The sequence below is a fragment of the Coregonus clupeaformis genome, chromosome 1 (genome assembly GCF_020615455.1).
Source record: "Coregonus clupeaformis isolate EN_2021a chromosome 1, ASM2061545v1, whole genome shotgun sequence".
Taxonomy (NCBI): Eukaryota; Metazoa; Chordata; class Actinopteri; order Salmoniformes; family Salmonidae; genus Coregonus; species Coregonus clupeaformis.
In genome coordinates this window covers 24,606,910-24,620,627 of record NC_059192.1, presented here as the reverse complement: position 1 = coordinate 24,620,627, position 13,718 = coordinate 24,606,910, and the positions used below count along the sequence as shown (strand labels likewise).

The 13,718-nt window shown below is 43.3% G+C and overlaps 1 protein-coding gene across 1 annotated transcript in view; it reads right to left on the bottom strand.

The window, feature by feature from the left end:
* Positions 1-13,718, bottom strand: part of kcnh4b (potassium voltage-gated channel, subfamily H (eag-related), member 4b) — a 72,558-nt gene that overhangs the window by 47,152 nt on the left and 11,688 nt on the right. Inside the window, exons 2-4 of the mRNA XM_041872148.1 lie at positions 3,687-3,920; positions 2,889-3,014; positions 2,444-2,580 (exon numbers count right to left, since the gene is read on the bottom strand). Of these exons, the coding sequence (XP_041728082.1) occupies positions 2,444-2,580; positions 2,889-3,014; positions 3,687-3,920 (497 nt within the window). The remainder of the gene's footprint in view (positions 1-2,443; positions 2,581-2,888; positions 3,015-3,686; positions 3,921-13,718) is intronic.

The window sequence follows — 13,718 nt, the reverse complement described above, 5'->3', positions numbered from 1 at the left end:
CTCAAAAAAATAAAGGGAACACTTAAACAACACAATGTAACTCCAAGTCAATCACACTTCTGTGAAATCAAACTGTCCACTTAGGAAGCAACACTGATTGACAATACATTTCACATGCTGTTGTGCAAATGGAATAGACAACAGGTGGAAATTATAGGCAATTAGCAAGACACCCCCAATAAAGGACTGGTTTTGCAGGTGGTGACCACAGACCACTTCTCAGTTCCTATGCTTCCTGGCTGATGTTTTGGTCACTTTTGAATGCTGGCGGTGCTTTCACTCTAGTCGTAGCATGAGACGGAGTCTACAAACCACAAGTGGCTCAGGTAGTGCATCAATGTGAGCTGTGGCAAGAAGGTTTGCTGTGTCTGTCAGCGTAGTGTCCAGAGCATGGAGGCGCTACCAGGAGACAGGCCAGTACATCAGGAGACGTGGAGGAGGCCGTAGGAGGGCAACAACCCAGCAGCAGGACTGCTACCTCCGCCTTTGTGCAAGGAGGAGCAGGAGGAGCACTGCCAGAGCCCTGCAAAATCACCTCCAGCAGGCCACAAATGTGCATGTGTCTGCTCAAATGGTCAGAAACAGACTCCATGAGGGTGGTATGAGGGCCTGACGTCCACAGGTGGGGGTTGTGCTTCCAGCCCAACACCGTGCAGGACGTTTGGCATTTGCCAGAGAACACCAAGATTGGCAAATTTGCCACTGGCGCCCTGTGCTCTTCACAGATGAAAGCAGGTTCACACTGAGCACGTGACAGATGTGACAGAGTCTGAGACGCCGTGGAGAACGTTCTGCTGCCTGCAACATCCTCCAGCATGACCGGTTTGGCAGTGGGTCAGTCATGGTGTGGGGTGGCATTTCTTTGGGGGGCCGCACAGCCCTCCATGTGCTCGTCAGAGGTAGCCTGACTGCCATTAGGTACCGAGATGAGATCCTCAGACCCCTTGTGAGACCATATGCTGGTGCGGTTGGCCCTGGGTTCCTCCTAATGCAAGACAATGCTAGACCTCATTTGGCTGGAGTGTGTCAGCAGTTCCTGCAAGAGGAAGGCATTGATGCTATGGACTGACCTGAATCCAATTGAGCACATCTGGGACATCATGTCTCGCTCCATCCACCAACGCCACGTTGCACCACAGACTGTCCAGGAGTTGGCGGATGCTTTAGTCCAGGTCTGGGAGGAGATCCCTCAGGAGACCATCCGCCACCTCATCAGGAGCATGCCCAGGCGTTGTAGGGAGGTCATACAGGCACGTGGAGGCCACACACACTACTGAGCCTCATTTTGACTTGTTTTAAGGACATTACATCAAAGTTGGATCAGCCTGTAGTGTGGTTTTCCACTTTAATTTTGAGGGTGACTCCAAATCCAGATCTCCATGGGTTGATCAATTTGATTTCTATTGATACTTTTTGTGTGATTTTGTTGTCAGCACATTCAACTATGTAAAGAAAAAATTATTTAATGAGATTATTTCATTCATTCAGATCTAGGATGTGTTATTTTAGTGTTCCCTTAATTTTTTTGAGCAGTGTATAATGAACTATATAATGCAGCTGCTGCTAGTGCAGCATCGCCATGTTCAAGACAGCCACAGTAACACGGTTGTCACTAGTAAATACAGCCACAAAGTTACAATTATGGCTAAACCCCGCTCATTTATACAGTTTATCTTCTTAAAATCTGATTTGAAAACCTAACCCTAACCTTAACCACACTGCTAACCTTATGCCTAACCTTAAATTACAACCAAAAAGCTAATTTGTATACCCAATTTTGACTTTGTGGCTATGGAATCTGACTTTGTGGCTGTTCTAATTGAAACCCAGCAACACCCAGGGGGATGATATAATCAGTTTCCACTCTGACCCCTAACACCCAGATGCCAGTGACCCTGTTCCTTAGCAACTGCCTTGAGTCTCCTGGCAACTATGGCTGGGAGGCCAAGATTTTGCCATTTTAAAGCTGTGACTCCAGTTTCAACATGCAGAGGAGTGAGAAATGGATTTGCAAGCAATCATGTAGCATGTTAGACCACACCAGGATGTAGAACCAACTGTTTTTGTTAGTGATTTATTGACAAGCCCATACAGTTATTAAGAGGCTCTGAACTTCACACATATTAATTAGTTTTATTGGGTCTTTGAAATACCCATTTATCTTTGGAATAAGTTTGAGTATATTAACTTAAAAATGGCCATTATGAATTTGGTTAAAGTTTGAATGATTGTTCTTCCTTGCTCAATAATTATCCAAACTGTTTACATCACAGATGAAATTGAAAGACAGAAGCCATTTTAGCCGTCAACAAATTAATGGAGATTATTTTAATGAAAGCATAATACACGTATGTAAACCAATTAACCAATCAGGCAATCACGAAACAGCTAATCAACACAATTGACCAATAGAAGAATGGATAGAGGCGGTCCCAGTACTCACACTGCCCAGGTTGACCTCTCTCTTTCCGCCTCTGGAGAACTGGCTGGTCAGATGGTAGATCATGGTCCGCCCCCGCTTCCTGGCCTCGCTGAAGTGAGAGCTGCCACTCTTTCTGCTCCGCCTCTTGTCCTCTGAAACTGTCAATCACACAGTCATCTCCATGATGACTTCTATCTGTTTTTTAACATGCTTGTGTCATGTCACAAAACAATACAAGTCTACAGCTCGGTGTCTATATGATTTATCTATTTAAACAATATCTTTGAAGATAACAAAATGTCTGCCCAACGGCATCATAAACCTAACTATCTGATCAAATGTGTCAATGACAAACAGGGGAACATTGTGGAGATGAAAGCGGAGGGAAAAACGATGGTAAATCATAAATCACATCCAAACCAAAGGAAAATCGTTTTTGGCCAGAGCGATTTGAGGTTTGGCCTACCTTCTTTCTTGTGATGCACTTTGCCGTGTATGTCAGTGATGTCCTTGAATGAGAAGAGGAATAGGACCATCTCCCCCTTCTCATTCTTTATGGGCACAACGTCCAGTAGGCACCAGAAAGAGGTCCCTGAAACAAGCAAACCAATAAACATTTATTTAGCAAAAAATAAGTAAACAAATCTATTTAGGACATGATCCATGAGCTTCCTTACATCATTACATGTAATGAACAAATAAATAAATGAATGAAAAATGAAAAATGATACTGCAAAAAATGACATTGGTAAGATAAAAAAGGGTACTGCTGTCAGTAACAGTGATAAAGCAGATAAAGGTTCAGAGCATTGTCCTTAAGAAAAAGCTCTTGCAACCGATTGCTCGTGTTGGCTAGCTAAACTCTCTTGGTCTCCTTGGACAGGGAGAGTTGAAACCATGCAATAGATGTCTAATGTTAAGGCTGAGTTTAGCCAAAGTAGCAATGCAGGGTCTTGTCTGTAGACACCCAGACTATCAACAAACTGCCCATTTGTTGTATGTAGTATGGTGCTGATTTCAAAATACTTTCTCAGTGCTTGACTGAGTGTGCCTGGTTTAATGGACTAATAGAGTAGTCCCAAACGGCAAACCCCACCCATATAGCTCCAAGCAAACGCTCAAAGTATTTGAAAGATTTCAAATAGTAGTTGAACCCAGGTCTGCGTCTATGCTCGCGGGCCGTCTCAATCATCGCAATAGAATCTCTTTAACAGACATCCCCATTAAATAGAATATAATTATATTTCTATGGTCTCACTCTCACCGTTCTTCTTGTAGAAGTGGACCTCGGTCTGGTACTCCTCTCGTCCCTCCAGGGCCTTCTCCATCTGCTGTGCCACGTGCTCGCTGGTGTCGTTGCCATACAGGAAGCGGCAGCTGCACTTCTTCTGCATCACTTCGGTGCGCGCGAAGCCCGTCAGCTCGCAGAAGCCGTCCGAGCAGTAGACGATGGGGTAGCCGCGGTGGCCCTGCGCGTTGCCCAGCAGGAAGTTGCTGTCTGTGGGGTCGAGGAAGAGAACGAGAATGATTGTTGATTAGGAGTGTTTGGAAATAACTGTTTGGTTCTTGCATGGGCTATATAGACTTACAGTAATAGGCAGGCCTATGCATGGCTAATAGGTAGCCATGCCTGGCAGACCACCAAGCACCAGCCCATCTGACATAAGACAATGCTCTTCTTGCCCTTTCATTCTATCCACACCTCACTCTCCATCTACCCCCTTTCTGTTTCCCTTTCTTTCTCTCCATCTCATCAGCACCATGGACAGCGTCAGCCTGAACAGTACAATGGCAGTCTCGCAGAGTGCTAGTGCTGTATTCACACACTATGGCTAAATTCCAATCATCTTTCTGTCTGCAAGTCTGCACTTGTTCACTACTCCCCACCAATGCAAAAGCATTGGATTGTTGTATGCATGGGCAAGAGGGACCAGTCATTTACCTTCAAATCCATGAAGGAAATTAACAAGTGCACATTTATTGGGACACACCCTCTATTCGTTTAGCTATGCCTGCAGGCTCTACCACCACAGATTACCAAACACCAATCCCTCTGCCCAGGGGATCAACACATTCCTGTACATGTAGGGATCACAAAACAATATGTTCACATATGCCCAGTGGCAACAGACAGTCTCTCCTCCCTTATTCCAAAGAATCAAATAACTGTGCACTGTAAGCAGTTTGTGGTGTGGAAAAGCAACAGTCATGTACACCGTGACTGTGTCTGGCACAACTGGCATTTACAGTGCCTTCGGAAAGTATTCAGACCCCTTGACCTTTTCCACATTTTGTTACGTTACAGCCTTATTCTAAAATTGATTAAATAAATAAAAATCCTCAGCAATCTACACACAATACCCTATAATGAAAAAGCGAAAACAGGTTAGAGAAATTCTGCACATTTATAAAAATTTAAAAAACAGAAATACCTTATTTACGTAAGTATTCAGACCCTTTGCTATGAGACACGAAATTGAGCTCAGGTGCATCCTGTTTCCATTGATCATCCTTTAGATGTTTCTACAACTTCATTGGACATGATTTGGAAAGGCACACACCCGTCTACATAAGGTCCCACAGTTGACAATGCATGTCAGAGCAAAAACCAAGCCATGAGGTCGAAGGAATTGTCCGTAGAGCTCCAAGGCACAGATTTGGGGAAGGGTACCAAAAAATTTCTGCAGCATTGAAGGTCCCCAAGAACACAGTGGCCTCCATCATTCTTAAATGGAAGAAGTTTGTAACCACCAAGACTCTTCCTAAAGCTGGCCGCCCGGCCAAACTGAGCAATCGGGGGAGAAGGGCCTTGGTCAGGGAGGTGACCAAGAACCCGATGGTCACTCTAACAGAGCTCCAGAGTCCCTCTGTGGAGATGGGAAAACCTTCCAGAAGGACAACCATCTCTGCAGCACTCCACCAATCAGGCCTTTATGGTACAGTGGCCAGACGGAAGCCACTCCTCGGTAAAAGGCACGACAGCCCGCTTGGAATTTGCCAAAAGGCACCTAAAGACTCTCGAACCATGAGAAACAAGATTCTCTGGTCTGATGAAACCAAGATTGAACTCTTTGGCCTGAATGCCAAGCGTCACGTCTTGAGGAAACCAGACACCGCTCATCACCTGGCCAATACCATCCCTACGGCGAAGCATGGTGGTGGCAGCATTATGCTGTGGGGATGTTTTTCATCAGCAGGGACTGGGAGACTAGTCAGGATCGAGGCAAAGATGAACGGAGCAAAGTACAGGGAGATCCTTGATGAAAACCTGCTCCAGAGCGCTCAGGACCTCAGACTGGGGCGAAGGTTCACCTTCCAACAGGACAACGACCCTAAGCACACAGCCAAGACAACGCAGGAATTGGGGGGTTAACAATGTAATACATTTTAGAATAAGGCTGTAACCAAATAAAATGTGGAAAGATTCAAGGGGTCTGAATACTTTCCGAAGGCACTGTACATAATTTAACTATCTCAGTGTTGAAGTAAGGGCAGTGATTTGGATTTATTCTTTAGGTCCTTGAGGAGGAGGGCTACAATGTTTCCAATGTAAATACATTCAAGTTAAAGACTGAATCAAGGCAAGCTTGACACACACCACCAGCCATTAAAAATTCCAGAGGGAGTAGGCTACACTCGGAGGAGGAGTGCAAGAGCACGACGAAAGAGAGCTAAGCAGCTGACGACACGCTTTAGAAAAACTAGCGCTTTAATTGCCTGTCCCCGACAGTCAGGAAGCCATCCACTGGGGATTTTTCAAAGTGGTGACAGCCTTCACGGGTGTGCAGTGAGCGGCAACAAACCCGCCACAGAGGAATTACATAAAGAGAAGCAGTCAGCAGCCACCGGATCCACCGCCCTGACACCGGCAGTCAATGGAAGTTTTGTGGCGCACGTTTCCTGGCAAGCTGTGTCTTGAGAACCTGACACTTGATTGGCTATTTATGGCCATTTGTGAAAGAGTCTGAGTTGGTGGATTGAAGTGGTTAATTATGAGGACATGCTGACTGTCAATGTTTTATCGTTTTGTAGCTATAAATGTAACAAAACTGCACCTCACCAAACAAGTTCAAAGAGTGTCAAACAATGAGCGTATACTGAAGCACTGCCAATAACTCCTGAGGTCTAGAGAGAAACGCTGACAACGTAACAAATACTGTAGGCCTCCCTGTCCTTTTTACATGCTACCTTGTAGTCCTAACTGTGAAACACTATATACATCTAGCAAAGTAGGCCTATAGCTTACAGTTTATTTTGACCATTTTTTGGGGTTAAGGTTTTTGCTCAACTCAACCCTTTACATCTCCAGCTTATGCAATATGGTCTAACAATACATGCAATAACTCTAGTCAGCAGTATCCCTATATTGTCTCCCAAGTGGGTCAAGGGTACCCCATAAATCACAGTGTAAGAATATCTCGGCACCAAAATGTTGAGCTATTCTGTACTGTAATGTATTTTTCATTCTCTGATACTAACTAACCATGTTCACTTGCGCTGTCATCTTTAGTGTCAGATTTGCAACTTTTTCATTGATGCAACTGCCCCAATTTAATAAATTGTAAATACAGGAAAACCACACTGCTGGTTCAGTCCGAATGTTAATGCTGTTAAACCCAACACACCCCACAAGTTCCTCTTGTGGATTTTGTCATTGGGTATTGACACAGATATTGACCTGAACACACCTATCCTTAAAATCACAGCACAGAATAAAGATTCTGAGTGAACCCACATTGTGGTTGTCTTTTAGCTGTGATAGATTGAATTGAGCCTGTTGGAGTATTTTTTGAATCCAAACGTATACTTTTGTTGTATTGTTTGCTAGCTGGCTAGCTAGTTCTCATTGACCACCAATGTTGCTAATGCTAGCTAGCTAGTTAATATAACTTGTTTTCTCCAAATGTTTGTTAGCTAGCTAAGTTATATTATGAATATAACTAATCTGCTGTCGACATCATGATACATTTTGAGAGCACTAGTTAGCTCCAAAAGTGGTTTGTAGCTTTGACTGCATGCTGACAGTGCATGCAAAGCATCCAGTGGCTAGTCCCACTACAAAAATAATTTTACCAGGTTCCTGTGAAGCAATTGTAATGACAGCCCAAAACAACATACCCGAGAGTCTCCTTATCAGCAAGGTGTGTTTAATTTAATTATGTATTAAAAACAAGATTGAGGTCATTTTGAGGGGTTTTCTTCAGTGGTTTGAATGAGGAATTGGGCTGCCCGGGAAAATGTTGTCCGAGTTTGCAACAGTAAGGCGAAGGGTCAATTGTTGTCAATAAAGGCTTTGTGTTTCAAGCTTAAAATGTGTTAAGCCTGACAGTGTATGCCGCTGTCTCATGTCTGAAAATATCAATTTACTTCACTACTAAGCTTCTTGAGAACTAATATACTGTAGGCTACAGTGTGGTTATCTCGAAGATCACTGCCAAGGCTGGGAAAAGAGGCAGTAGTTGCCTTACAACAGAGAGGGGCCATTTTGAAGTCTGATAGAAGCACACTGACAAAACACCCAAAACATAGTAGAGTACAGCATAAGTGCACAATGTGCATCATCAATTGACGAAAACATGCTTGTGTGTGTGTGTGTGCATGTGTGGGTGAGCGTGTTTGTGTGTATACAGTGCTGTGAAAAAGTATTCACCCCCTTTCTGGTTTTCTAAATTTGTTGCATATTTTTTATACCAAATCAGATCTTCAACCAAAACCTAATATTAGATAAAGGGAACCTGCGTTTACAAATGACACAAAAATATATTTACTTACTTCATTTATTTAATTAACAAAGTTATGGAACACCCAATTCCCCTGTGTGGAAAAGTAATTGCCCCCTTACACTCAACAACTGGTTGTGCCACCTTTAGCTGCAATGACTGCAACCAAATGCTTTCTGTAGTTGTTGATCAGTCTCTCACATGGAGGAATTTTGTCCCACTCTTTCATGCAGAACTGCTTTAACTCAGCAACATTTGTGGGTTTTCAAGCATGAACTTCCTCAATATCTCAATTGGGATTAGGTCTGAACTTTGATTCCAAAACTTCAAGTTTGTGCTTTTTAACTATTTACTTGTAGACTTGATTGTGTGTTTTGGATCATTGTCTTGCTGCATGACCCAGCTGCGCTTCAGCTTCAGCTCACAGACGGATGGCCTGACATTCTCCTGTATAATTCTCTGATACAGAGCATAATTCATGGTTCCTTCTATTAAGGCAAGTCGTCCAGGTCCTGAGGCAGCAAAGCATCCCCAAACCATCACACTACCACCACCAGGCTTGACCATTGGTATGAGGTTGCAGTGTTTGGTTTTCGCCAGACATAATGGGACCTATCTCATCCAAAAAGTTAACTAAAGTTTGCCAAAAAGCACCTGGAAGCACCTGGATGATCATCAAGACTCTTGGAAGAATGTTCTATGGACAGATGAGTCAAAAGTATAACTTTGGAATGGCCTAGTCAAAGTCCAGACCTAATCCCAATTGAGATATTGTGGCAGGACTTGAAACAAGCAGTTCATGCTTGAATACCCACAAATGTCACTGAGTTAAAGCAGTTCTGCAAGCAAGAGTGGGCCAAAATTCCTCCACAGCGACATGAGAGACTGATCAACAACTACAGGAAGCGTTTGGTTGGAGTCATTGCAGCTAAAGTTGGCACAACCAGTTATTGAGTGTAAGGGGGAATTTACTTTTCAAACAGGGGCATTGGGTGTTGCATAACTTTGTTTATGAAACAAATAAAATTGTTGTCTTTTTTTTGCGGTTTCCCTTTATCTAATATTAGGTTTTGGTTGAAGATCTGACAACATTCAGTATCAAAAATATGCAAAAGTAAAGAAAATTAGAAAGGGGGCAAATACTTTTGTGTGTGTGTATGTGTGTGTGTGTGTGTGTGTGTGTGTGTGTGTGTGTTTGCCTGTGAGCGTGACTGTGTGGGTGAGCGTGTTTATGTGTGTTCCGCAGTGTCTCAGTCCTTGACCATAATCCTCTTAAAGATGCACTATGCAGAAATCGCTTCTCCATTTCCTGGTTGCTAAAATTCTAATAGTTTATGTAACAAAACAAGCAAGTATAGTGTATCATTGTACCATCTGAAATATATTTTCCATAACCAAAAATATTTTCTTTTCAGCTGTTTGGAGCTGGTGTACAAAACCGAAAGTAAAAGATGCAAAAACAAAATGTAAGATTGGGAAGAATAGAAATAGCGCACATAGAACAGATCTACCACTTGTAAGACTTGCTTTCAATGAGAATGACAGATCTATAACACACATTTCAATGTGAATTTGGTCGGGGTTGCCCATAAAGTTACATACTGCAGCTTTAAGGATCTTGCTTCGAGGATCTTGCCACTATATAATTTAATTACACATCTGTACAGCACAGAACTGTAGATTGGAGCTAGATGCTAATGGTTACAGCAACAGACTGGAGCTAGATGCTAATGCTAACAACAGGTCCTGTGTAGCTCAGTTGGTAGAGCACGGCGCTTGCAGTGACAGGATCGTGGGTTTGATTACCACTGGAGCCACCCATACGAAATTGTATGCATGCATGACTGTACAGTGAGGGAAAAAAGTATTTGATCCCCTGCTGATTTTGTACGTTTGCCCACTGACAAAGACATGATCAGTCTATAATTTTAATGGTAGGTTTATTTGAACAGTGAGAGACAGAATAACAACAACAAAATCCAGAAAAACGCATGTCAAAAATGTTATAAATTGATTAGCATTTTAATGAGGGAAATAAGTATTTGACCCCTCTGCAAAACATGACTTAGTACTTGGTGGCAAAACCATTGTTGGAAATCACAGAGGTCAGACGTTTCTTGTAATTGGCCACCAGGTTTGCACACATCTCAGGAGGGATTTTGTCCTACTCCTCTTTGCAGATCTTCTCCAAGTCATTAAGGTTTCGAGCCTGACGTTTGGCAACTCGAACCTTCAGCTCCCTCCACAGATTTTCTATGGGATTAAGGTCTGGAGACTGGCTAGGCCACTCCAGGACCTTAATGTGCTCCTTCTTGAGCCACTCCTTTGTTGCCTTGGTCGTGTGTTTTGGGTCATTGTCATGCTGGAATACCCATCCACGACCCATTTTCAATGCCCTGGCTGAGGGAAGGAGGTTCTCAACCAAGATTTGACGGTATATGGCCCCGTCCATCATCCCTTTGATGTGGTGAAGTTGTCCTGTCCCCTTAGCAGAAAAACACCCCCAAAGCATAATGTTTCCACCTCCATGTTTGACAGTGGGGATGGTGTTCTTGAGGTCATAGGCAGCATTCCTCCTCCTCCAAACATGGCGAGTTGATTTGATGCCAAAGAGCTTGATTTTGGTCTCATCTGACTACAACACTTTCACCCAGTTCTCCTCTGAATCATTCAGGCAAACTTCAGTTGGGCCTGTATATGTGCTTTCTTGAGCAGGGGGACCTTGCGGGCGCTGCAGGATTTCAGTCCTTCACGGCGTAGTGTGTTACCAATTGTTTTCTTGGTGACTATGGTCCCAGCTGCCTTGAGATTATTGACAAGATCCTCCCGTGTAGTTCTGGGCTGATTCCTCACCGTTCTCATGATCATTGTAACTCCACGAGGTGAGATCTTGCATGGAGCCCCAGGCCGAGGGAGATTGACAGTTATTTTGTGTTTCTTCCATTTGCAAATAATCACACCAACTGTGGTCACCTTCTCACCAAGCTTTTTGGCGATGGTCTTGTAGCCCATTCCAGCCTTGTGTAGGTCTACAATCTTGTCCCTGACATCCTTGGAGAGCTCTTTGGTCTTGGCCATGGTGGAGAGTTTGGAATCTGATTGATTGATTGCTTCTGTGGACAGGTGTCTTCTATACAGGTAACAAACTGAGATTAAGAGCACTCCCTTTAAGAGTGTGCTCCTAATCTCAGCTCGTTACCTGTATAAAAGACACCTGGGAGCCAGAAATCTTTTTGATTGAGAGGGGGTCAAATACGTATTTCCCTCATTAAAATGCAAATCAATTTATAACATTTTTGACATGCGTTTTTCTGGATTTTTTTGTTGTTATTCTGTCTCTCACTGTTCAAATAAACCCACCATTAAAATAATAGATTGATCATTTCTTTGTCAGTGGGCAAACATACAAATTCAGCAGGGGATCAAATACTTTTTTCCCTCACTGTAAGTCGCTTTGGATAAAAGCATCTGCTAATTGTCATGTGTTATTATTATTATTATTATTATATTAACAAACTGGAGCAAGGTGCTAATACTAACAGTAACAGACTGGAGCTAGATGGGAACGCTAACAACAACAGACTGGAGTATGATGCTAATGCTAACAGCAACAAACTGGAGCACGATGCTAACAGCAACATACTGGAGCTAGAAGCTAATGCTAACAATAACAGACTGTAGCTACGAGATGCTAAGCTAACAACAGGCTGGAGCTATGCTTAGAGCAAGAGACTGCTATTCACCTTATACATACGAGATGCTAGGCTATATAGAGTCAGCCAGTGTGAATGTGATACTCAAAGCACACAGGAGGAGGGCCATGTCACAAAAGCTAATTGCAACTCCTAGTAAAGAATGAGCAGGCTCGGAGCAGCATTGTGATGCCTGTCTTAACATGTATTTAAGCTGCCTAGCTGGGTACGTAGCATTCTCCCTTGTCATTAGCTGAGGTTAATGTTATTGTCTTGTTCACAATGAACATATTTGCACCGCAAGCAGTGACCTGCGCAATTGGCCTACACAGAGTTAACTCAATGCCAATATCAATCAATCATTCAATGTAATTTAAATTAACCAATCAAAATCAAGGTAAAATACCCATATTTAGCAAAATATATTTAATCTAAAACAGACTGTATACTCTGGAGCTAACCTGGTACTACAACAAATTCTTCACCCTTGAAGCAAAATACCACAGAGGATGGTGTTTCTATGATCCCATCCCTCAGCTTCACAGACACACACACACACACACACGTGTACACACACACACACACACACACACAGAAAGAGACAGAAGTAGCTAACCCAATCACTTCAACTGTCCACTAGCTGTCATAGGCAGATCTTCTATTCAACCCTTAGTGCCGGCCCTCAGACCCCATTCATCACCCAGTTAACAATGATACCACCTGGTTCAATCTACTGCAGCCACTCGCCTTGTCCCCTCTTGGTTTATCTGCCTACCGCCTTTTAAAGAAAAGTGTGAGGGGAGAAAATGAACCAGGCTCTTATCTCGGCTCACAGCTGCCCTATAACCATGCTACCCACAGGGTGACTACTGCTTCCCTGCCTGCCGCTACTGGGGAGGTCCGACTGGAGCGTTGACACTGTGGAAATAGACACATGAACAAATAAACACACACAAACATACATACACACCCACATACGCAAATACACACTCAATGCTGCAGATACACACTTTCAGCCGTGGGCACTGTGCCACCCAGAGGGTTTCTGTCACATAGGAGCTCGTGGAGCATTTGAAAGCACTGGCGTCCAGTGGCAAGCGCTTCAGACATCGATTGCCTGCGGTAGCCTACTCATCTTTTTATTGTGCTTCTGCCCATAATGAAGCAAACAAAGTTCTAAGGGAAGACCACTCAAATGAGGAATTGAAAAGCCATCTCTGACAACAAAAAAATGAACAACTCTTACAGTGAGGGGATTGCAACAGGCCTACACAAATTCTGAACTAGACAGACAATCTGGATCATGTGCACAAGTGACTCACTCATAACAAGAAATTCTAAACACCGAAAAGGCACTGAGAAATTAACTCAGTTGCCCTCTGTGTTGTGGTTTTTAATGAAGAAGGTTTGGCTTGTGTGTTTGTTTGGCCCCTGTGGAAGTGGCTTTGAGGTTCATGCCTTGACCCTTTGGAACATAGAGAGGAAGTGAGGGCCTCCCCTGCTCCAGGCAACTCAACACACTGATACTGTCATTTGGAGATAGACATCATAAGCTTATTCACGACTGGACAGGAATCGCACATCAAAGCTACAAGATAAGAAAATGAAAGCGAAGGAAAGGAGTACAGTGCTTTTGTGATAACCTTTTGTGTTACAGCTTTATCTGATCTTTAAAAATGACATAGAGCATCTGGTATCTCCTTCCAGTCACTTAGTAACACAGTGACGTACACACAATAGACCCATCAATCAAAGCTTAGGGCGTCTCAAAAGATATGAGCCTTCTTACTTTAGGCTACTCATCCACCTATATTGGTTGTGCAATATAGTGCTCTGTAACGGGACTCGTTTCCTACAATGAATAAAGATAATTATATCATACAT